Genomic DNA, 25,184 nt, shown 5'->3' with positions numbered 1-25,184 from the left:
TTGCTGTTGCATGATTTAACTGCTTTGATATTGCTGAGTTTGGTTAATTGCTTATTTGTGCTGTATTTTATTACAGTTTTTTAACCTATTATAAGTAAATAACAATAAATTACCTTTGAGAAATATACACTTGAGATGTTTAATATTTTAGCTCCTGGTCAATTTGCAATAACTGGGAGTGGGAAACATTTGCCAAATAACAAGTCTGATCCATGATTTTCAAACAAAATGAAATTAAACGAACAAAATTTATGTCAGAAAGGGTGGATTCAATGAACAGTACTATATACAGTTTCATCCAAAGCCATGCCACATTTGTACAAGTATTTTGGCAATAAAGCTCCATGTGTAATATTTTAGACTACAAATACTACCAGAAGCTGTCAGCTTGGTCTGCTTCTCAGTTAAACAAATAATAAATAAATAAATAAATAAATAAATAAATAAATAAATAAGTAAGTTGCTTTTAAAAGTTTAGATGAAGGTTCTATCTAAAAGCAATTAACCAAAATAGCTGGTTAGAATGTTGTAACAATCAAAGTAGGGGCTACTCAGCTTCCCATTACTTATCCCCAGCATAGAAATGTATTTTAATAGCCGTAAAATGTTTCTAGAAATTCCCGCAAAACACTTATATAGTCATTCATATACTACTTTGCATTTTTCTTAACCAGACCTGATTTCCACATTTAAAAATTCTAAGAAATGAAGCAGTTCTAACCTAATTGGCTGTAGACATATTTAAGACCCAAAACGAAAAGTTATCTTAAAACAATTACGCTGTATTTTTCTGACCAAGTTATGGGACAATGTGTAAATGTGATTTTTCCTCTGCCATATGTTCATGGCTTTGTTGAAAATAATTTAAACTAAGAAGTAATATGCTGCATTCCAATAGGTTTGCCAAGATTGTACGGCATTCAGTTGCTCCAACAGCGCAGAAGTTAAATATGATGAAATACTTCCATCTGTTCTTTATTCCCACTTGCAAAGGAGCACATGCTCATGACATGAGAGTAGTTCAATTAAAACAAAATACCCAGAAGAATGAACAACTAGGGAGTTGATGCCTTGATGGAATGAACTAGTAGATGCTGAACATAATTTTCATTCTCAGAAATACTGAAGTGGTTTGGGCACCTCTTATTTTAGGATACAGACCCAAATGTGTGCATACTAGCTCCTAAACAGTTTAATGCTTTAACAGTTTTTCCAAAACGCACCCTTCTGTATCACCCTTCCAATTATTCCTTTTCTTTTCCCAGTTGTTGAGCAATTTAGAAACAGGCCACCATTGTAAAATTCCAGCACATTTTAATTACATTTCAAAATCCAAGTCTTCCTAATTACACTGCGCAACAATACCCAGTTAGCACTGAGGGAATGATTAAAAGTGAAGCTGGAATGCAGCCAAATTAGAGAATCATCTATTATTTCTTCTTTTACTTGGGCGTTTGAACAAATTAACTTTGTATCACAAAGTAGATTTAACATGGCAGAAACACATTTGCGCTTTTAATGAAGAAGTGCGTTTATATAGAGGAGAGCTCAGCACATGGAAATTTCATAGCTACTTTTCATTCAGGTCCAAGTTCCATGGAAAATGCCTTAAATATGCTAAAAAATTTAAAGTACTTCCATTCATTAAAACATTCAAAGAAAGGATAATGCAAAGGATATCCTACAGATACAGCTCTGAAACAGTTGTTTTCTTTATTTGAAGGTGCAGAGAGCTTATTAGTTTCAACTATGGGAAATTAAAAATCTACTTAACTATCTAGAATTACTATACAGTGTACAACAACCAAATGAAGGTAGCCAGGCAGCTGAAGAGGTTGGGGAGAAGGCTGGGAGAGATGCAATGGCTCCCTGAACTTTCCTTTTGAAGCTAGTTCCAGCGGCAAGAAGAGCTGAAATTAATTAGCCCCCTCACCTTCCAAAGCTAGAGTTGGGGTATCTTGGGGGCTGCATCTTTTTGGGGAAAGGTATGGGCTCCACTAGAAGGTGGGCATTAATGCCACCAATCCTGTGCTGTGGAACACTCTTCCAGCAGATTCAGCAAACACCCTCAATTCAGCAGACACCCTTGCTTTTATTTCCAGGCATCTCTTAAAGACCTTTTTATGTAGACAAGCCTATGCACCTGCTTAAATTTATGGATGAGCCAGTCATTTTAATCATTCTCAACTGTTTTTATGGTGTTTTGTTGTATGTGCTGCTGTACAGTGCCATGTTGTATTGTTTGAATTGGCAGTATATACTTTTATTAATAAATCAGAGGTGGGAGTTTGTGCACACAAGGATGAATACAATGAGAAGGTGTAGAGTCCGACATTTCACCCCACCCATGCTGAAAACACCTTGCCCTACTCTACTTGATAGAACCATTTCCAAAAGCATTAAAGATTCTTGAAGCGGCATATTCCTGTGGCCTAACCCCAATTTCTCTACCCATGAAGCATATATAGAATAATGAATCTGCTCAATTCCAGTAGGTGCATTAACACTACATCTGCACACTGCTGGGCAAACTCAGGACAAGATATAGATGTGTTCAAAGTTTGTAGTGCATTTGAAGAGGCCGCTAGTGATAAAAGATTTTACTTCCATTTCACCTTCATTCCTAAATTTGTTTGTGTGGCTTCTTTTATGACTTCATTCTCTTTTTGTCATGTGGAGATAAAGTGTTTCTGAAATGTTAAGACAGCATTAACAGCAGTGAATATACCACTAAAGAAAAAGAGAAATGCAGCTTTGGTTTTAGCAGATGATGCTAATAGTCCAAAAGTCTGGGTCAAAATACTTATGTCACAAGATATAAAAAGGTCTGGCTATCAAGAAATCTTACAAAAATTATGTTATTTCCAAAACTGCTGGTCTTATGAGTAACTGCTAAGTCTTTGGGCTGGCGGCTCCACCAAAAAACAAACAAAACAAAAAACTCACCACTTTTTGGCACCAATAATTATGTCATAAAGTACATAGTGAAAAATATAAACATCAGATGGTATATAGTCTGGAATTTTCTGTCTTGGGGCCCACTCCCTTTGGCAAAGATCAGAAAGGGGTAAAATTGGGACCATTAATTACATCATAAGGAATATGGGGAGCTGGTACCATTTGGCAGATATCACCTTACTGCACCTTACATGGGGTCGGTCCTATGAGACCATTTAATATTGTCCTAACCATGGTGATTTTCATTGTACAGGTATTCAGACATGTAGAAAATTTGAATTAAACTTTGAAGAAAATCTTACCTGTCTTCATCTTTGTTGGAGCTTGATAGATTTCTGCCAGAATCTTCAAATTCATCCCAGAAAGCACTATCGTCCACTTTGCTTTTTTCTTGAAGTGTTATATTTTGCTTCCTTAGTTCACTTTTTATTTTCTTTTGAGCTCCTCCATAGTCTCTTGGATCAAAAAACATACTAGAATTGCTTTTCTCTTTGCTGTGCTTCAGGACACATTCTGTGTTACAGTGCTGGACATCCACATTCTCACTCCACCTTCTACTGCTGGTCTTTTCTTCCTCTTCATTTGAAAAAGACTGCTTCCTATCCAACTGGCTCACAGGATTTTGTTTTCTAACTTTGGGTCTTACGACCAGTTCTGATGAATTCTCTTGGTCTGTCTTCACAGTACTCAGTTCATTACAAATTCCTATTTGTGTCCTAATTGTAGGATCAGCTGTATTTTTTTGCTGTTCCATATCAGAAGTAACACTAAAGTTATTTTTTACTAGACGCTCGTCTTCACTAGATGTTTTTACAAGTGTCTTATTTTGGTGATCAGTATCCAATTCTAGGCTAGAATGTCTCTTGAAAGGCACTGGTCTTATGTCTTCAAAACTTTTGCTTGAAGCATTATGATTGAAATTAGACAGATGTGACTGCAGATCACTAAAGGAGTCCACTCCTTTCTCCAATTCAGAAAGCATACTATCCAGTGTCTCTTGAAATATTCCCGCTTCTTCTTTAGCTAATGAAAGATCATTTTGGTCATTCTCTTCCTCTCCATCACTGCTATCTGGCTCATAAGAGTCAATGTTTACAAAAGCAATTCCATTCTGACCATGAAGGTTATTGTGCTCTCCACAAGGATCAGAATTCATATTGTTACCCCCAGTTTGGCCGTCTCCCCAATTGTAACATGCTGGAGAAAATGGAGAAGCATCTGTGTTGACTGCTTGGTTCAGTTCAGCTTGACCAACAGGATTTTCTGAAGCAACATTCGCTAACAATGGTACATCTGCCAAAGGAGAACATACTTGGGCAAGTGGACTGGAACCTTTATATAAAAATGTAAAGAAAGCATATGTTGGAATGATAAGACCAATCAAAGTTTTTTTTATCAACACACATAATAAAAATGGCATTTGTTGATGATGCTCAACTGTGGCTGTTCTTCATTAGAATGTTAAAAAAACCGAGTCGTAATATGTATAAGAGGCATTTATGAAGATTTCATGGATGTTCATTGCTAGAATTAAAATATATTCAGGTAATGCTGAGAAATCATGCTGTATTGTCAGAATGAGAAAGCCAGCAGTTCTGTGTTAACCATAACCTGATGTTTTTATAGCTGCTGATATGCCACATATTAAGAACTTAGGGTACAACACAAAATGCTTGACTAGGCTGCAGAATTACTATGTATTACTTCTGAGTCAACACACAGTATTAAATTACAGAAATTTTAAAGAATATTCCTGCACTAGAAACTTTATCAAACCTCCTAACATGGCTAGTTAAAGGAAATTCTTGTTCTACAACATCTTAAGAAGAGGAATGCAGTATTTTCTATCAATAGCTATTACTAAGATTAAACAAGTGTATATTTATTGTGACTGTCAATGCCATTCCTTATGATACAATCCTCCAAGTCAAAGCCAAGTGCTTCATGGAACAATTTAATTAGGTTCTGGAATGTCCTTCCTCTGTCTCTCCATCAGTATTTCTGTGATTTTGATGAAAGAATCTGAAAACATGGAAGGGCACATATTCTGCTAGCTTTAATAGGATGCTGTTTCACTTTATGTTGCCAAAGTTATTATTTTATTTTCATTTAAATGGTTTTATTGAGATTTATATTTAATATGTTGTAAGCAGCAGCATGAACATTTGGCTAAGAGGTTAGATGTAAATGTGTTAACTGATGATTTGGCATATCCTACGATATTGGCAAAAAATACAGTACTGTAATTGATGGGTTTCAATATGGTAGTGTAGTTGATGAGCATCTGCCTTGCATGCAGATTGTTCCAGGTTCAATCCCTGGCATCTCCAGGTAGGGCTGGTAAAGACTCCCTGCCTGCAATCGTGAAGAGTTGCTGCCAGTCATCACTGAGAACGCTAGCTAGATGGACCAATAGTCTCAATCAGTACCAGCCAGCTTCCCATGTTCCTATGGGTCTTACTTTGAGAAAATTGGATTCGAGTTATTCTTACATTTTTATAACAGTTAAAATACAGCTAAGATTAAGTGAGGGGGAGGGGGGAGAGGAGTTCTTCAAAATAGCAACAACCAACAAAATTAAGGTAATGAAGCTAGAAGATGATTGTGCAGAAACTAACTGGATGCAACAAATAAAGCAAAGCTGGAGAGAGAAATGGACAGAAGGCCACTTACATACTACCCAACACTACAAAGTATGGTATATAATTGCCTATATCCATGGACAATGAACACCTGAAACACCATTTCTGTGCATTCTATTGTTTGCATGCATAATAAAATTAAAATTCCAATAATGATCCATCTATGAACCACTGTCATACAAACCACTTTTAGTATTTCCCTCAATAGAGAATTACGCAAATTTGGCACTGTGGCTAAGGTTTTGACCGCAGTTTAATAATTTCATATCGTTCTGATGAGCTTCAAATACACTTGTAGATGTAAGAAAAAAGTTGTATCAATGGTGCCAATTTCACTATTGCCTAGCCTTCTGTTCAACTGACTTGTACCAACAGCTTGTTATTATTTCAAATGCTTTCCCTAAAGAAGAAAAATATTTTCAAGTTGTAATTATTTGACACGCACACAAATAATTTTCTTTTTGAACATCATCTAGTTCTAATCCTTCACATTCTCCATCGTGTTGGCTCGAATTTCTCTCTTGGTTCGTCAGAGATGGTCTAAAATTGACATAGGCATGCCTTCTTCCGTATCTTCTGCCTGTAATAGTCTGATACCCTCCTGCTGGTTTTGGCCATGTGGGCTTTCCAGCTTCCTGACCCATTTCTGCAAGAGAAAGAGGGGAGGAGGGAAGCAATTCTAAACACATTAGAAAATATTTTTTTAATAAAAAACTCATTTTTAAATCATGGTATAAACAAATGCTACATGCAAAACTACAGTTTAGGTCTCATGCTGTTAGCAATACAGGTATGTACTGTATGTCAATTGTCATATTACTTTACTTTTCAAAATATTGCATAAAACCTAAAAATAGGACAGCGGCATAAGAACAAACTAGCATGCTTTTTTGTCTAATAGTTTCCAATTTAGAAAATAGGTGGCATGTTAGCCCAGCTGAATCGATGCACCTGACTCTCTTAAACTTTTAGCAGCATCCCCTAATAAATCACATTTCTCTAGCATTTTTTAACATTAGGAAATATCACACAAACAATCCAACCCATTCCACAACTGTTCCTTCTATCTCCCTTTTAGCTTTTTCTTCAGTTTCACAGCCTGTTTTATGCCGCTGCTTCTCTCACTGGGATTCAAACAGCACCTCAGAGTTTCTCAAGTTGCTGGAAGAAACCTACAAATAGGTGCCAACATGTAAGGGGCTAGTCAAATTTCCAGAGCCTTTCTTTACTAACTGGGCTAACCACATACAGCTACTTCTGAACGGCCACCTTTAATACACAGGTTGCTCACTACATCCCTTGTTGTATTTTATGCTTAAATTCTATTTAAATATATAATCCTTCATATTATAATTATATATGGGGGGATTCAGTTGCTAAGTACAATATGCTTGCATTTTTAAGTTGCAAAGGACAAAATTAGGGCTCAAAAGGTGATTCTAAATAATTGACTCTATCCCTTCTCCTTACAGTCACAACTATGATCTAGTCTGCTCCACTTCTGGTTTATCACTACCTTATAGGAACTGAAACTACAAAGCACTGCAATCTCAGATTTTTATACAAGAGAAGCAAAAGAGGATGAGTGAGGCAGGTGAGGGTTCCACAAGAAGAAATAATGGAACTAGGGCAAGCAGCGTGCACAAACACTGCTTGTTCAACCTGATGGCAGGAGAGTACAAAATTACAAGATGGATTACATGAACTCACATTATAATTGGGAAACTCACGTTATAATAGAAACAAATTAACGTCTGCTGCAGTGCTGGCAGGTTCTGATGTTCTGTCTGTTCTTTATTGAAGTTCAGATAGGAGGCAATGGCAGTCAAGCAGATTTTAAAGCGTGGATCACGCAAAGAATGGACACGCAAACTGCCTTGCGCAATCAGATCAAAGACCAAAGAGCCCAACATTGTGCATCCAACAGAGGCTGAACTGTTTCTGGAAGCTGATGGTGATACCCATTCTATTTCTCTTTCTGTAACTGATACTCAGAGGTGCAATGCCCCGGGCACAGAGATTTCAATAAGCTAATAGCGGCTGACATACCTGTGGCCTCATGAATTGGAGTCTTTAACTCATTTAAGCTAGTGGCCCTCTATATACTTTATACCAATGAACATCACAAGATAAAGAAAATGAAAAGTCTATTCACTGTGCCTATGGTACATTTGCCTTGTATCTTAATATTTATAATTTAAGCTCCAAAAATGCAATTAAGTGCTGTATAGTTTTGTTTATAAAAAGCTTAAAATAAGGTCCTGCCTTAAGGCTTATGGATCTTCTGCTACTTCTCTCAGTGTGTCTGTATAAAATATAGTTCTTTTCCTTTTTTATCTGCATTCCCTAGACTATGCTGCAGTAAAGTTATCCCTTGCAATCTGTATCCATCTGTCGCCTTCTAAGATAAAGTAAAAATAACAGTAATAATTTTAGAATAGTTGCTTTAAAAGCAAACAAGAATAACCAACATCAAGCAGGCAAGGAAGGAAACAGAGATACTACATGAACTACTTCCAAGTCATGCACCCTGATTGGCAGTAATTCTATTAATATAAATCTTTAATTAGAGTTGGAGAAATGAGTTCTAATCATTTATTCAGATGAGCTATGGAAGTTTGCCTTCAAACCAGAATAAGAAACCACAGTCTGAAGTGGGTTTGTGAATTCTGGTTTGTAGGCAAACTTTTGTTGGCAATAATCATGGCTTTCCTGATTCATATCTTGTATGGCAAGCTGTAGTTACCTACAAAATACGATGCGGAGGGGGAAAATGCCATAATGAGAGGAAGGAGTGTGCAAGCCCACAAAGTAACTGTTTTTGACACTGAAACTCGTCTTTGTTTATGGAAACTCATTTTTAAAAATGTCTAACAAACTAAAACTTCATTTTCTCTGCTCTTCCAGACCTATTCTAGTAGATATCTCCTTCCAACAATTGTAATACCTACTGCAATTCAGCAGGGTCTTGTTAGAAAAGACTTCAATATGATCCATATTCTCCCAGTAGTTTTCTTCCCGCCATCTCCTCAGTCCATCAGATCTATCATTTTATTTGTCCATGAAACCTGTGTGATACCAATCACATGATTTTAATTGGTATCTTTTAAACAAAGGCCAAGTTTGTCTATAATAGTTATGCTCAGTACAAAAAAGCTGTATGTATTCTATCATTAGGTTTGCACATTTATTTCATTTATAGCTATAGATTTCCCAAGAGATCTAAAGAAGGTAATTCAGGAACATTATCTTACAAAAACACTTTTTCAAAGTCTGTTTTGATGTCCCTACAAGCAATCTTTTATATTTATAAAAGTATTAATTCTCTGTGCATTAACTACATCACTTTTAAAGAATGCAGTAACTTCTGTTGCAAAAACAATTTTAGTGTGCAAGGTCCTTTTACAAGGCAGAGTATAACTTATAAATGCTAGAGAGAAACTTTATGGTGCCAATGAAACAAGCCTGTTTCAAAATGCTTCCTCTAATGCATCTTCCTATTCTGCTTTGGATTATATGCAGTTCATCATCAAGGAATGACTCAAACAATTCAGGTATTCACATTATTATCCAAGAAATATTGAGCAATAAAATAGAATTAAAAACAAAATAGTAAAGCCCTAGTTTAGGCCATCAAAAACTACCGCTTGCTGGGCAGCAAGCATTTAAGAGGACAAAAACACGGCAGACACTTTGCTCTCTTAAGAGATAACTTTTCAACACATACAGATTGAAGCAGCTGTGATCTATAAAGATTTATTTGCCTATAACACAATAAAATCATGCAATCTAGCCAAAGCAGAACAAATTCCTTATCTTGATGGTCTGAGTTAGAATGGAGATTCTGCTGTCATCTACCCATCCTACATACATTATTTCCTGGTCAAAATGGTTGTGGAGTTCTTACTCTGAATAATTTGGCATATGTGCATCAAAGGCCAGGAAAACAGGTTCAGGATTTCCTATCTTTAACAATCTGGGATCTATCCAAAATGCTTAGCTGATAAATAGTAGGTCATATACTACATTTAATATATTCTCCTGGCTCAGAAATACATCCTCCAGGGAATGGAAATGAGATTGCTGTTATTACAGTTTGGCCACTGCCTTTTAAATGATCTTTGTCACTGCTATAGCATAGTTTGCTAAGGAAATGGTCTTCTGTGTGGACAATCTGTCTATTCTACATGGAAATTGTTCTGACAAATTCAGGCTCTCTTTGCCTGAAAATTGAGGAACTGCTCATTTTCTTGCCAATGATACACCAGCTGCTTTGCATATAAAATTGCTTAGATTCAGTTCCCTTGGAAGTTGCTAGTGTTAATGGAGTCAGCATTCCAGATAGGGCCTGTTATGGCTTCAACTGGAGAGAGGACTGCATGTTGAGATTCCTGTATTGCAGGGGGTTGAACTAGATGATCCTTGGGGTCCCTTTCCAACTCTACAATTCTATGATTGGAAGCAATCACTGACACACTAGATTCAGTATTTCTAGTGAATGCTCAGCAGTCAGCAGACTCTGCACTTTGTTATTGCTTCATTCATTGAATGCAGTGTACAAGTTGCCCTCCTATCTGCAGTACTCTAGATCCACTAGACCAGTGTTTCTCAAACTGATGTGGTGGACCAGCAATTCTCCCCCCACCCAACTGGACCAGCGTCCAAAGCATATATGGTCCCAAAAGCATCCCACCCAACCTGGGCTGTGGGAGAATTGCTGCAGACCAGCAGCCAATGACTTGTGGACCAGCACCAGTGGTCCACCAGTTTTGAGTAGCAATGCTCTAAACTAGCTGTTGTTGATTTCCATCTTCTTCTTCTGTAAATAAAATACTGTAATAACCATCCTTCCATTTTGGCCACATCTAGATGCAAGCATTCATCTATTTGGCATTGATAGCAGATATCACAAAGAGATAGAACTTGCAACCTTGGTTGCTTTATCCGCCTTGAAATGGGCAAAGAAAATCACACCCTAGTGATCCTCTTGGATCTTTCAATGGCTTTCAGTATTGTTGATCATGACATGTTGGTGACATTGCTTCAGATGCATTCTGGGCAGGGAGGTTCTGGAACAGGAGAAAGGGTAGCTAATCAGCTTTCCAATACATCTAAGAGGCTACTGACAGAGATCATAGGAAGGCACGGGGCTTGATGCCATCCTATGCTGATGGTACACTGTGCTCATACTTTCCTTATGACTAGGGTCTTTAGTACTGGTATTCATGTGATACCTGTTCATAATAAGAGACTGAATGCAGCAGAGCCACTAAAGAATGATGCAAATAATTTTGGTCAACTTCTTAGTCAACCATTTTAACAGCCAGTTGAGATGTGAGGGGCTTTGGAGATGAGTATCTGTGGCAACCCCCAACCTTCAATCAATGACACTGAATCCCAACACAGTGCACAGCAGAGCACCATGTCAAGAGTTACTTTGCCTTCTGTGCCAGCAGCCTTTTCAAAGACCGTTATCCCTATGGAGGATATACTACAGGCTTTCATCAACGGTCTCTGGAAATCTATACATATATGAATGCCACTAGCAACAGATTTGTGGACCTTTAGTGAAGCCAAATTCAAACAAAACTGAAATAACAGGCCACCAGGACTTGTGATCTAAGGCAGACAGAATATCACTAACATGCTTTTGGCCACATTTAAACCTTTGGGTGCTCAGATATTCATTACTGCTGAACCCCTTTGGTGGTGCATGTAAACTAACTGTAGAATCAGTGTATTCAACTAGCAAAAGAAAATCCATCAGACTGAAAGAGATTGTCTGTTCCTGCAGTTTCCTATTCCAGTGGGAGTCTGCAGTAGAGATTCTGGCAACACAAAATATCAGCTGCCCTATGATGCTTTGGGGGATTATCCCTGCAATGAAAGTGCTTTCTCTGAGGTATCTGTCATACAATCCTTCTCTAATGCCAAGTGGAAAACACTGTGATGAAAATATTTCCCACAAATCTCAAGTCCAGTGCCCCTTCCAACCCTTAACAAAAGTCTTTCTACAAGGTTCTCTGTTTCTCAGAGCCTATTCAGGAGGAATGCAGTTGAGCCGGTATAACTTGTTCTTCATCTATTACAAAGAGAGGTAGTCTGTGGTCCACAGGATACTTGAACACAGACCAATATTTAATGAACATTTGGAGCCTCATGATCAGTAATGTGGGTTTTCTGGAAAATTTTGAATCAGAAAACTTATCAGAAAGTTTGGAAAGGACTCCTCTTTGAATCTGGAGAGCTGCTCCCAAATAGCATAGATAGCATTGAGCTAGATGAACCAAAGGTCTGCCTTCCTAGAAGCAAACTATGTTCCTATTAGGAAAAGGATTGTAGGTTTGTTTGTTTTTTAGGTTTTTTTTAAAGCAGATCTCAGAAGACTGGAACAGCCCATTTTTGCTTTATTAAACCAATAACCATTTAGTAATATTTTCTTTTTCCATTTTTTCCTCCGAGCTTGTCTCCTTCTCTTTTTTTTAAAAATAGGCAGGTAGGTCCTTCTTCATCCACTGCTTCAATCCTCAATTAACCATATCCTTGACTTCCTCTAGTTTTGCACCACTGCTGAGACAGTTACTGCTTCTGGCAGCCATCTTCCTCCTTCCTACCCTTCCTCTGGCACACCATTCCTTCTAGAGGTAGTCCTCTAGGAAGGTGCTAATATTTATCCACAGAACCTTACACTGAGTGATCTTAGTCTGACAAAGAATGACCTCAACAATATAATGTGCATGCCATGTTCAGGCATCAATACTATAAAAGTATTCTCAGTGGTAACTATTGAATTCTTTTCCTAGAATTTGCCAAATTCCAACCATTTTTCAAAAATATTGCAAGACCTTTCTGAGTTGGTCTGTAGGTTAATGGCATTTGGGAAGGTGTAGCAGAAGATGTGGAGACTATTATTGAACAAGTCACCATGAACTGCAAGTTTTTTAAAAAATAATAAAACAAAGAATAGTACATGAACATGTTTTTTATTAGAGCAATTTCACCCCCAAAGTCAGTTTCCCCTTATTCTTCTGAGATCATCTACCTCAGCTTCTCCACAACTATCTCTATAACTTATTTGCAGAAATAACAGAATAAGTTATCCATTCACAGCAGCCCAAAATTTATAATTATGATTGGCTTAGAAAGTGTCACAACAAACTTCTGATTCAGTTCTTATTTTACTTCATTTTAAACTAACTAAACATGCAGAATACGGAGCCATTTCATAATTCACAGTTGCCAGGTGAAAAGTGAAATTCTGCAGAAAGCATACACTTTACAAATACTCCAACAATTTTTGGACTAGTGGCACTACTGAGATATTCAGATTCCAGGAGTTTGGGATTTAGAACTACAACACTTCAACTTTTTATGTAATATTAAAGAAATCATCTTCAAACACACAATAAACATTTTAAATTCATGCCAGCGGCACTTTGCAGCTAAATAAAAAATAGTGGTGTTGTGTGCAGTGATATAACTTAAGTAATTATCTCTAAAGTGTATACTTGATGTATCACAGTTCAGGATTACAACAAAAATGATAAGAACAGAAGCACCTAAAGTATGTTCAAAGGTCTTGCATGGTTAGTTTTCTTATCCTTACAATACAACACGTTTTATTGATTTAGGTTGTCTTGTAAAGCCTGGAACAAGCAACATGTTCCACATCTCTAAGCCAGGCTGCTCTCCCTTGTCTCCTCTCCTATGGAAATTATTCCATTTCCACTTTTGTTAATGCCTCAGTTAAATTTAATCAGGGTATGCAACCATGCATACCTGGAGGCAAACTTTGATTTGACACTAACCACACAATGTGTTAACATGGGTGCAGATATAATAGTTATCTCCAAAAGGGGAGGAGGAAATTAAATTAAACCAGGGGTTTCTAAATGTGGTGGCTAACCTGTGACCCTCCAGATGTTGCTCCCATACATCCTTAAACATGCTGACTGGGGCTGATGGTATCCAATAACATCTGGAGGACTGCACATTAGCTATCCCTGCTCTTAAATTGTGATCCTGAGATTAGGAATTTTACATCTGCATCAGGCCTTGGTTATAAACAAACTATCAAGGCCAACACAAGTGAGTCGTACTTTCACCATAGCTTTCAAAGAATACTCATGAAAGCCAAATGCACTAGCTCTGTAAGAACCTTGAGTTCACACATGGCCTCCACTTGAATTCTCCTTTAACTGTTACAGTGGAGGCACAAGTCACTTACACATCTGTTTTTCAGCAGTTCATACAATGCAAAAAGAGATAAATTTGAAGCTAGGATTAAAGATTTCCAGGTCATGCTTTGTGCCCATCTCCAATAGATTAAAGTAGCTTGTCATGCATGTTATCTCAGATATGGATATCATCTTCCAAAAACACCCAAGTCAGAAAAGAATAGGATTCATTGTTTATTATAACTGCATTAAGTGTGACACAAAGTAGTATGTTCACAATTTTCACATGAGGAACCAGATCAAAATTTCTTAATTGGAAAGTCTTATCAAGCACATTTTTTGAACTTATATTTTCTGAAATCAACTAATCTTACTACCAATCAACTGGAAACCATATTGCAATCTTTTACCATTTGAGCATTCTAAGCTGAGCAGCATCTACTAACTCAGGAATAGGGAATGTGCACTCCATAGCCCAAATGTGACACGAAAAACCTCTCTATCCAGCCTTCAGGATTCTTCCTCCTTCCCCATCCATGTCTCTAACCAACCCTGCTCTATTCATTTGTCAAATGACTCCTTGAAGGCTGCCCATCAGGCAATGCTTTGGGACCACACTGATGATGAAAAGGAGTCAATTTTTTTAATAAATAAATGAAAATGCAGACCTTAAGATTAAAGTTTTTCCACCAGTGCATTGCCAAATTGCAAACCAAATCAAACTGTTAAATTATCCAGTGTACATTTAATTTCTTAAGAGTTGAAAGCACTGCATTTAGAAGTTTTCCTGCTCCTTTTTATATACTTTTTATGTTTGTATTAAATCAATGTGTAACATATTGAAAAGTAGGTTTAAGCTTGCATCCCCCCCCTCTTTTTATTTAACAGAGGAAAGGGGTATAAAACTAATTATCTGAGATAGAAATATAAAGATCTAAATAGCCTCAGTGTCTCTCTTTCAATGACACATATCTTTTTGCCAAGCAGATGTGACATTTTACATGAGAAAAACTTTTATCTTTGGAACATACTGGATTATGTAGCCTGATGAGAACAAAGAGGAGAACGTGTCTGCCCTTGGAGCAGGGGCTGAACTGAACAGGCTTTTGAGCCTTTCCAAACTTGGATTCTGTGAGCAACCAGTCATAAGTTTTAACCCTTTCTTCAGGAAACATACTGAGGCCCAATATACCACAACAGCTTTTAGGTTAAGTCTACTTTTTCAAATGTGATGCCTTTATTTCCAGCTTGATCAATACTGCAAAAACAAAATTAAAAGGTGGGTTTATTTGCTTAAACCCTGTATGTTTTAATAAAGAGAATTTGAAACTGGAGTAATTCTATGTGCACCCAACTGTCCAAGTTCCTTATAAGTAGGAAAGAATACAAAACAGATAAATAATGTTTAGCATGCAAACACAGTATGGTAACTACAGGCAGACAGACTGAAGGAAGAAACAACATGGGAATGAAAGAATGAAATCTCAAAGGTGTACTAGACGCTCACTATTTTGATTTGTAGGACTCTTCTGGGAGATCCAGAAGACCAAACAAAATGCAAGACAACTTCTTTAGGAGCAATTGAACCAGTCATATCAACCATCAGCTAAAACAGTATTACATGCTATCTATCTGCTCAAGCATGCTATTTTACTGACACCCTCCCCCCCCCCCCAGCATTCTGTTGCTTTTAATAGTTTTTGTTTGTTTGTTTCTGGCCAGCTCACTTCTGGTGTTGGAAAACTGCTTAAAGCAGCAAAGTGCTTTAGGGGCAGACGAGGTTGCTCCCCTACTCCTTTTTATATAATCAGTATATGCTTGCAAACTCCCCCTCTCTCACACGATTTATATAGGGCAGAGGCATAAAGACCATTCCATCTTGTTTGCTTCTCTGTTACCTCCAAATCAGAATCCTATGTCAAAATGCACTGGCCCTCTTAAGTAGTACTTCTGGAGACAACTCTTGGCGCGCGGGGGGGGGGGGCTCTCTCTCTCTCTTTTGTTTTTACATAAGCCCCAGGTGCGGAAGTGAGAGCTGGACCATAAAGAAGGCTGATTGCCGAATAATTGATGCTTTTGAATTGTGGTGCTGGAGGAGACTCTTGAGAGTCCCATGGACTGCAAGAAGATCAAACCTCTCCATTCTTAAGGAAATCAGCCCTGAGTGCTCACTGGAATGACAGATCCTGAAACTGAGGCTCCAATACTTTGGCCACCTCATGAGAAGAGAAGACTCCCTGGAAAAGACCCTGATGTTGGGAAAGATGGAGGGCACAAGGAGAAGGGGACGACAGAGGTCGAGATGGTTGGACAGTGTTCTCAAAGCTACCAGCATGAGTTTGACCAAACTGCGGGAGGCAGTGGAAGACAAGAGTGCCTGGCGTGCTCTGGTCCATGGGGTCACGAAGAGTCGGACACAACTAAACAGCAACAAGCCCCAGGTGTGCATACAATACGAAAACACGTGCAGAAGATGGCAAATTAAAAACCCACATTTTATATCTCCGGGCCTCCGATGGAGAGCCGAAGAATTCATCTGGTTCCCAGTTCAAATCTCAGTGCAAGTCGTCTCTCTCTCTGCTCCATTCCCAAATCAAACCCACGTGGGGAGGAGGAACGTAGGTGGGGGAAAGAAGCTTTGCATCACACGCCCGTGGCAAACCTCTCACGGGCCGAAACAAATGCAGGCCTGTCAAAAAGGGAGCCAACCCTCAGCCCCCTCGCTGCACCACTCTCGCGCGACCTACGCGCGTGCGCCCATCACGCGCAGCCCCCCCCCCGCGCTAAGAAGCATGCTCACATCTCACTGTATACACACAAGAAGGTATACGTACCCATTCGCTATGTATATACACACAAACACGTAACTCTGCGCATCACAGGAGGCCGAGCTCCCCCACCCCCCACAAGAATTGGGCACCGCGCAACCTCCGAGGCCCCGTCGCATCCCTGTCAGGCCCACTCCCACCCCACGCCTCAGAGTACCCAGCTACGGCGGTTCCCCCGTCCTCTCACGGGAAGAACCAACCCCGGGCGGAGACCGAGGGGGAGAGAGAAGCGGGCGGGGGGAGGGGTGGCCGGCTCGGCCTCCTTCCCCTCCCCCACCCAGGCCTCCGCTCTGAGGAGAACCGCGAGGGGGCGGGGAACCAGCCAAGCTCCCGCCCGCCCGCCCGCCCGCCTGCCTCTTCCTCCCGCCAAGGCCCGCAGTGGCGCGCCCCGGAGCCCACCCGGCCGCCGGCCCTCAAGAATCCGGACGCGAGAACTCACCGCCTCCCCTTAAGCCAAAGGGCGACAGGGCGGCGGCGGCGGCAGTCGAGACGCACCACCTCGGGACGGAAAGCCGGCCCGGCCAATCCCGCCCGGAAAGCCTCGCACGCGCCGGCCAATCCCGCCTCCCACCTCTCGGGAGGAAACCAATCGGTGAGGGGAAATGAAGGAGGTGGTTTTGGAAGGGCCCGCCCACCGCTCTCCCTCCTTCCCTCTGAGGGCCGGAGTTTTGCGGGCGTCTGTTTCGGCCGAGGAGGTTCCCAGGCAGGGTCTCGGCTGCGGAGCTCGGCCTGGAGCCCGCAGTAAAGTTGTCCTTGCGGAGCTATGAGGGTATATAAGCTCCTGGCAGCGGGGCTTTTCTTGAGCAGCACACAAGTAACACGCAATGCATATCCCTACCCTTGAGTTCCCACAATTGCTGGGAAACTCGAAATCAGCCACTGATTTGGTCAGGAAAGTACCTTGCTAATGTATGTGGTCTGATTTTATAGCAGATGCTCGAGGGATAATGATTCACATACACACATAAAGTTATCAGCTGTCCATCCTGAGCCCTAGGTGAAACAAATGCAAGTCACAGAAGAAGAGTGGCCCTGCTAACATAAAATGGGCATTTTCTCTCTTCAGATTAGAAGTAACAGCCTGATCCTATCCATTGTCCAGCAATCCGATACACCAGACAAGCCTAGCGATGCAAAAAATAACTAGATTGGCCCTTGCAACAAGGTTATCGAAAGGATGGAGGCACTGCCGGACTCCCTAATAACAGCAATAATGATAATAATGATTTTTATTATTTGTACCCCACCCATCTGACTGGGTTGCAACAGGCACTCTGGATAGCTTCCAACATATATACCAACATTACTGGGCAGAGTAATGGGTTGGATGGGGTACTTATACCTCCAGCATTGTTGATACATGCTTAGAAGCTGCCTTGAAATATATTATTATATTTAACCTATCAATTAAATCTATTATTAATTAAATAATTTGCATAACACCCAAAGATCTCACAGCATAAAATTATGAGAAATTATCCAGTTGGTACATCAGCCAGGACCATTCTTTGATGCGATAGTCTGGACAAAGGTATCCATGCTCTGGTGTCCCCATATGTAAGACTATTGCAAGGCATCGTGCATGAGGCTGCCTTCGAAACGTATCTAGAAGTGGCAGTTGATCTAAAAAGAGGTCTTCAAAATCTTAAATTGGGACCGGATGCTTTCATCTTATTGTTATTGATTTATCAGTGCTAGAATTTAACTTAAGGTTTAGGGGTGTCAAAGCTAATTTACCTGGCCAGACTCAGGTGTATTTACCTAGCCAGACTCAGGTGTATTTACACTGTGTGATAACCCCAGTTAATCCTTTAATTAGCACAGGTGAAGGCTAATTAAGTCAGACCCTGTGTGCTGGACAGTGTGCCAGTCATCCTTAATCCTGTGAAATTAACATGGGTTCAAAGGTAATGGAGTCAACCTAATTTCCTTTGAGGTGAGAGCCTGGGGGTATTAGCACAACAAAGCATCAATCACCAGGTGTGAGGAAGCAGGTGAGTGGGGCCTCCCTTTTGTGTTACAGAAGGCCAGGGCTTAGGTTAGCAAGGTTAGAACAGGTAAGAAATGTGATCCTTGGGTGCAGAGGAGGCAGACTGCCAAGGGAGGGATGCTGCTGCCTTTGGAAGAAACTGGTGCCGTTTGGGATGTGATGTTTGGAACTCCCTCCACAGCAAGCACAGTTTGTGTACAGGTGTAAATAAACCATATATCATAAAGATACCACAGACTCCACTGTGCCTCATTGGTCCAAAAGGAAACACAGACCCTGGGTTCAGAGCACCTGAGACCCCCTGAATCTTGCACTGCTGTGGTGATTAGGGTGGTGTGCAACAATATTATGTTAGTGCCCAGGATCCATTTCCAAGGCAAGTTCAAAGTGCTGGTTTTAATTGCTAAAGGCCCTTAGTATCTTTGGATTATTGGATGCGAGTGATGCTGTGGTCTAAACCACTGAGCCTCTTAGGCTTCCCGATCAGAAGGTTGGCGGTTCAAATTCATGTGACGGGGGGAGCTCCCATTGCTCAGTCCCAGCTCCTGCCAACCTAGCAGTTCAAAAGCACGCCAAAAAGTGCAAGTAGATAAACAGGTACCACTCCAGTGGGAGGGTAAACAGCATTTCCGTGCGCTGCTCTGGTGTCGGTGTTCTGTTGCGCCAGAAGCAGCTTATTCATGCTGGCCACATGTCCCAGAAAAACTGTCTGCAGACAAACGCTGGCTCCCTCGGCTTACAAAGCTTGATGAGCACTGCAACCCCAGAGTCGTCTGCGACTGGACTTAACTGTTAGGGGTCCTTTACCCTTTTATATCTTTGGACTAGGTTACCCAAGAAGTTAATTTCTTCCCAATATACATTCTCATTCCTTGCATTTTCTTTATGGACATTTTGGCTCCAGGTAGATCTCTCTCTAACTGCCCCCCCATCTCTTTAAATAGTGTGTGATCTTAATATCAGGGCTCTCAATGTCTCAACTGTGTGTTATTGTGTATTTATGGTATGTTCCTAAACTAATTTTTGTCTCTTCCCTTGCAGGCAAATAAAATACTATGCTGCAATTAATTTTATATGGTGGATTGATTGATTGATTTTTATTTTATGTCTTTGTGTAAGTTTTGCAGCTAGGGCAAGAGACCAGACTTTGGACCACAATCCCTGCAATAAGAACTGCATGGAAAACTTCCAATGATGTGCTATCTCTACTCTTAAGTAGCAGCAGCTTTCTGACAGAGGTCTTTCATATCACTATTTGCCTTTCCCCCCTACGTATGCCGGGAATTGTATCTGAGATATTTTGCATGCCATACCATGTCCCTGCCACCTTTGCATGCATAGTGACTTTCAACACTTTCGTAACTGGCAGAATAAATGAATATTTACACAGGACAGTATTCAGATACTGTAGATTACCCTGGGTCTGGCTGTTGTCTGGAAACCAGGATTAGGGAATATCTTACTTCCATTCATCTGCTGCGGTTGTACTGGCTGCTTATCAGCTTAAGGTCCCAAGTCAAACTGCCGCTTACCTGTAAAGCCATATGGAGGCTGGGCTTGGCATACCTGAGCCTCTGCCTGATCATTGTGTGAGAGAGAAAGGAGGTATGGTTTAAGGCTGCAATCCAAAGCACACTTACTTCTGAATAAACATGCTCTCCTAAGCACATACGAGTCACCCATCCTCTTCAGCAATTGTGACATCGCTGGCTAGTGCTGAGTGTTGTTATTGTATCATTGCTAAGGGACCTGTCTGTGAGCAATAGTGTGATTGGTAGACTAACTGTGCAGTTACTATGGGCTTTGTGAGAATGGTTGTTACTGTGCTGGTTGTGCTTGTGATGTTTTCAGTGGGTGGTTCTTACTGAGCAAAAGATTCCAGCTAAGTAAAAGCTCAGCAATAGCCATCTTACCTAGACCACAGAACTCAGCGACAGACTCAGTGTGCTTAGCAACTTACTTCCAAAACTAATATAGGACCAGATCCTCCAAGTGCCCATAGGGTCTCCAGGGACGTCCCAAATTTACAGAAACCGTCCTGGTTTCTGATTTGATCCTAGAATGTCCCACTTTTCCTTAGGACATCCTTATTTTCATCAGAGAAATGTTGGAGGTTATAGTAGGATGTCCCTATTTTATCAGAGAAATGTTTGAGGGTATGGAGTTATCCGACATCTGAAGGCAGCCCTGTATAGGGAAATTTTTTTAAAAAATGTTTAATGTTTTATTATGTTTTTTATATATGTTGGAAGCCACCCAGAGTGGCAACCCAGTCAGTTGGGAGGGTTATAAATAGTAAAATTGTTGTTGTTGTTATTTAGGGTGTCCCTATTTTCATCAGAGAAATGTTGGAGGGTATGTAGGACTAGAGTCTGGGGTATGAACTTGTGACTAGGGTGGCCACTTATGCATTGCCAAAAAAATAAAAGGGTGCATTCAAGCAGAGGATCGCCCTCTGTAAAGTAGGGCACATGGTCCCCCTACTCTTGACACATTAGCAGTGATGGCCAAACTTGGCCCTCCAGCTGTTTTGGGACTACAACTCCCACCATCCCTTGCTAACAGGGCCAGTGGTCAGGGATTATGGGAATTGTAGTCCCAAAACAGCTGGAGGGCCAAGTTTGGCCATCACTGCATTAGAGTAAGAACTTCCGATGGCTGTGGGCAGGATTCCTGCATTGTAGGGGGTTGGACTACACAACCCTTAGGATTCCCTTCCAGCTCTACAGTTCTATGATTTTGTGAAACTCCAAAGGCTTTATCAGGCTGGATAATTGCGGGGAGATAGATGGGGAAGGCATAGGACAGTGGGAGCTCACTTGCAGGGAAGCAGCAAGAGGAAATGGAATGAACTGAACATAGGTGGGAAAAGCACTTGGGAAGGAATAGGAATTGGCATAAAGAGACCAGGCCTATGGGTAAAAGGAATATTGGTGACCTGGGGATTCTGTGCCAAGAAGACTGGGAAATAATCATATTGGGGACAGCTGAGATTAATGGAATCATAGCCTTAAATAAACAGTGTTTCTAACCCATCTTTCTGTTAATCATGGTGGCTAACAATGCAAATAACAGACAGCAACACAATAAGCTAAAACTCTTTTAACTAACAAAAATAGCATCTGCATTTGCTCTTTTTTTAAAAAAACCAAAAACCCACTGTCATTCTATTTTAGCTTGTAAACCACCTAGAGAAATTTTTGTGTAAAAATAGATATATAAGTATTTATATGCTGTTTCATACAATACAATAAAATAAAAATCCCTCTGCACTGAGAAGTGGATTTCAGGGAAATATTCCAGCCTAGTTTTACCTGTAATATGCTTGCCTCTATATCTTCTTTTTGATGGGAAGTGTTTGGTTCAGCCATGGGAGTTCCCACCTGTAGTTTGAAGTGTACAATTTTGACACAGGTTTGCCATTTCAAGCAAGAACTAGGCCCTTGCAGACAGTGCTGCATTTAGCTATGGCTTTCACAAGGCCCCTTTTTTTAAAGGAACAATATATTAGCACAATAAAGTATTGTAAGCAGTACCTTTTAAAAGGCAGTCACAGAAGAGATGGCAAATTTGCAGAAAATACCATATATAGTTTCATCCTTTCTGTCAGAATTCACATAAACAGCTTTCAAGTTAATATTGCTTATATAATACACAAATAAAAGAAAATGTGATACAACCCTACAGAGTGCCTCTTTGTATTTTCCTCGCTGGAATGTTTCCTTGCAACACAGCATCCATTTCTCATGGCAGTACATTATTTCTTCCCCCTCTCGTAGCATTTAAGATGCTTTAGGTTTAGGACATGATTCTATGCCAGCTAGGGAGATAAAGACTTTTCACAAGTCCCCTATACAGGTGTATTGTATGGTATACAGTGGTACCTTGGTTTTCAAACAGAATGCATTCTGGGAGTTGGTTCGACTCCCAGAACCATTTGAAAACTGAAGAACGGCACAACCCCCTCTCAGGGGTTGACCAAACCATTGAGTCCCTGGATTCCTTTAATGAAATACCCTTCACATAGGGATGGCGAGAGCGTTCTCCCATCCCTATCACCTTGAACCAGAGCCTATCCGCAACCTTACAAGTTGTGACAATTTGCTACGTGGCAAGCAAAACCCAAATGGCAACAGCCAATCCTCCAAGTGAGAAAATTCCTGCCGTGCCCTTGTACCAACAACAGACGACACACGACGGCATAGCAAGGTCAAGCGTGCAAGCCCTAAAAATAAGGAGAGGTGGGCGGGTGTTCCAAATGCACGCGCTGAAAGAGGAAGCTCTGGGTTACATGCATGGCTATAAATAGGTCCCTTGATCCCTTTGGACTCTGCCCCATTGGCCCGATTAAACCCAGCATCGAGGGACCTCCAATCGGGTGTTGTGGCTGATCAATCAAACCCACCCACAACACAGGGTGTTGGTTTCCAGGTCTCACTGCAATACGTGCCCTCTTTAAGGGAGGACCCAATTTTTCTTATCTTTTTTGGAACCTCCTCAACAGCATATGGGGAAAAACTATGCCAAAAGGGGCAGCGGACTAAATCTGGCCTAGTCAGAATGCACCTCCCCCCTGACAAATTGAAAGCCTTGAATTTTTTTACAAGACGATTATACATGTACTTATAGCTCCTGGCAATTTATTGAATGAAATTGACTTGCCTGGTCACCAAGAGAAAGCTTTTGCTTATTCTGATGTTTGAGTAAAAACGTATTGTTAGTGTTATTATTAGAGCCATAGTGGCAAAGCAGTGAATATAATAGATTTCATTCTCAGGCAAGTAGCTTATATTGATTTCTCAAGGCTTTTCCACAGATATGCTGTCAAATGAAGACTCTACAAAATAAAAAGAGACCAGCAGCGTGACAGAAATGAAGACAGATTTGCATTAAGGACATGTCAAGATATACAGAAACACATCCGGGTGCATGTTGTTCTATTGAAAGAACCTACTCCCAAAATATGTACTGTTGAGAACAGATAGAGAAAAACATTCACTGTCAAATGCTTCTGCCTTTTCTTTCAAATTAATTGCTGTTCTCCCCCAAATATCAATTTACTAAGAAGAGTTTGCAAGGCGCCAGCTCACTGTGAAGTTATCTGCAATGCCAGTGGTCTTATTGACCGTCTTGTTTTATGGAGCATGAAATAATAAGGTCAGGAAAACTTAGTGTTAGGATAGAATTTTCCCAGTTTCTCTCCAAGTAATTGTGAAAATGAGACACAGTGGTGGAAAATGCCTTATTGGTCCCATAGCCTAATGATGTTCCTGGGTTTGTTTGTTTAATATCAAGCCAATATCTGACTCCTTACTCTGAAGGGCTAAGGATGCTTTAAAAAAAACCAAGTCCCATGTCAGATCATACTTGATCCACACTGCAACCCAGACACAACTTAGCATATGGAGAGAAGGAAGAAAAATTGCTTGCCATATAAAATATTGCACAAAGAAGGGGCAGGTGACATAAGCAGCAAAACCAAACTGAGTACAGTGGTGCCTCGCAAGACGAAATTAATTCATTCCGCGAGTTTTTTCGTCTAGCGAATTTTTCGTCTTGCGAAGCACGGTGTCGGAAAAGTTTTGGAAAAGCTTAAAAAATCGCCAAAAACCTCAAAAAAGGCTACCACACCGCGTTCTATGAGTTGCTCCTCGAAGTCAAGTCGCAACTGTATTAAGGGTGTTAAGAAAAAGGAAACAAACTTGCAAAAAACGCAAGACGTTTTCGTCTTGCGAAGCAAGCCCATAGGGAAATTTGTCTTGCGAAGCAGCTCAAAAACTGCAAAACCCTTTCGTCTAGCGAGTTTTTCGTCTTGCGTGGCATTTGTCTTGCGGGGCACCACTGTAAAACAGATTGAAGATATTCAGCAATGCTCACATGGCAATATACTGGCGCAGAGTAACAGACATGCATGCAAACATGGATCAAGCACACATACACTCTTGATGTGCCCCTATATTTACCATTATGGAGCCCCAAAAGCTAGATGCACACAGCATTCTACAGAAAAGAAAGGAAAATGCACACATGTAAGGTCCGTATAGTTTAAGCTATGGTTTTCCCAGTAGTGATGTATGGAAGTGAGAGCTGGACCATAAAGAAGGCTGATCGCCAAAGAATTGATGCTTTTGAATTATGGTGCTGGAGGAGACCTTGAGAGTCCCATGGACTGCAAGAAGATCAAACCTGTCCATTCTGAAGGAAATCAGCCCTGAGTGCTCACTGGAAGGACAGATTGTGAAGCTGAGGTTCCAATACTTTGGCCACCTCATGACAAGAGAAGACTCCCTGGAAAAGACCCTGATGCTGGGAAAGATGGAGGGCACAAGGAGAAGGGGACAACAGAGGACGAGATGGTTGGACAGTGTTCCCGAAGCTACTAACATGAGTTTAACCAAACTGCAGGAGGCAGTGGAAGACAGGAGTGCCTGGCGTGCTCTGGTCCATGGGGTCACAAAGAGTCAGACACGACTCAACAACAATATATGCATCAGACTCTGGTGTGCTAATTCCAGTGTGTATGTTTTGTAATACATGGTTTATTGTGAATCTAAGTTTGGCCTTATTGAGGGGCAGTATTTCAATATGA

General features: G+C 40.5%; 1 protein-coding gene and 1 long non-coding RNA gene across 8 annotated transcripts in view; one reads left to right on the top strand and one right to left on the bottom strand.

Moving 5' to 3' along the window:
- The window catches only part of PJA2 (praja ring finger ubiquitin ligase 2), a 38,014-nt gene extending 17,662 nt beyond the window's left edge, over positions 1-20,352 (bottom strand). Inside the window, exons 1-4 of one of the 7 annotated variants that reach the window (XM_081213401.1) lie at positions 20,236-20,352; positions 8,552-8,668; positions 6,046-6,246; positions 3,261-4,290 (exon numbers count right to left, since the gene is read on the bottom strand). In XM_081213401.1, coding sequence (XP_081069527.1) covers positions 3,261-4,290; positions 6,046-6,246; positions 8,552-8,597 — 1,277 coding nt within the window. In that variant the 5' untranslated portion in view covers positions 8,598-8,668; positions 20,236-20,352. Of the gene's footprint in view, positions 1-3,260; positions 4,291-6,045; positions 6,247-7,330; positions 7,393-8,551; positions 8,669-17,044; positions 17,152-20,127 lie in introns of those variants that run through there. The other 6 variants (XM_081213399.1, XM_081213400.1, XM_081213403.1 and 3 more) reach the window with 6 other exon arrangements.
- Positions 17,083-19,668, top strand: LOC308597565. Its single transcript, XR_014013057.1, has 2 exons — positions 17,083-17,197; positions 17,539-19,668. It is a non-coding gene; the product is annotated as an uncharacterized lncRNA (long non-coding RNA).
- Positions 20,353-25,184: the final 4,832 nt, after the last annotated feature.

The sequence above is a fragment of the Podarcis bocagei genome, assembly GCF_964188305.1.
Source record: "Podarcis bocagei genome assembly, chromosome: 11".
Lineage (NCBI taxonomy): Eukaryota > Metazoa > Chordata > Lepidosauria > Squamata > Lacertidae > Podarcis > Podarcis bocagei.
This window is presented reverse-complemented; position numbering and strand designations above follow the sequence as displayed.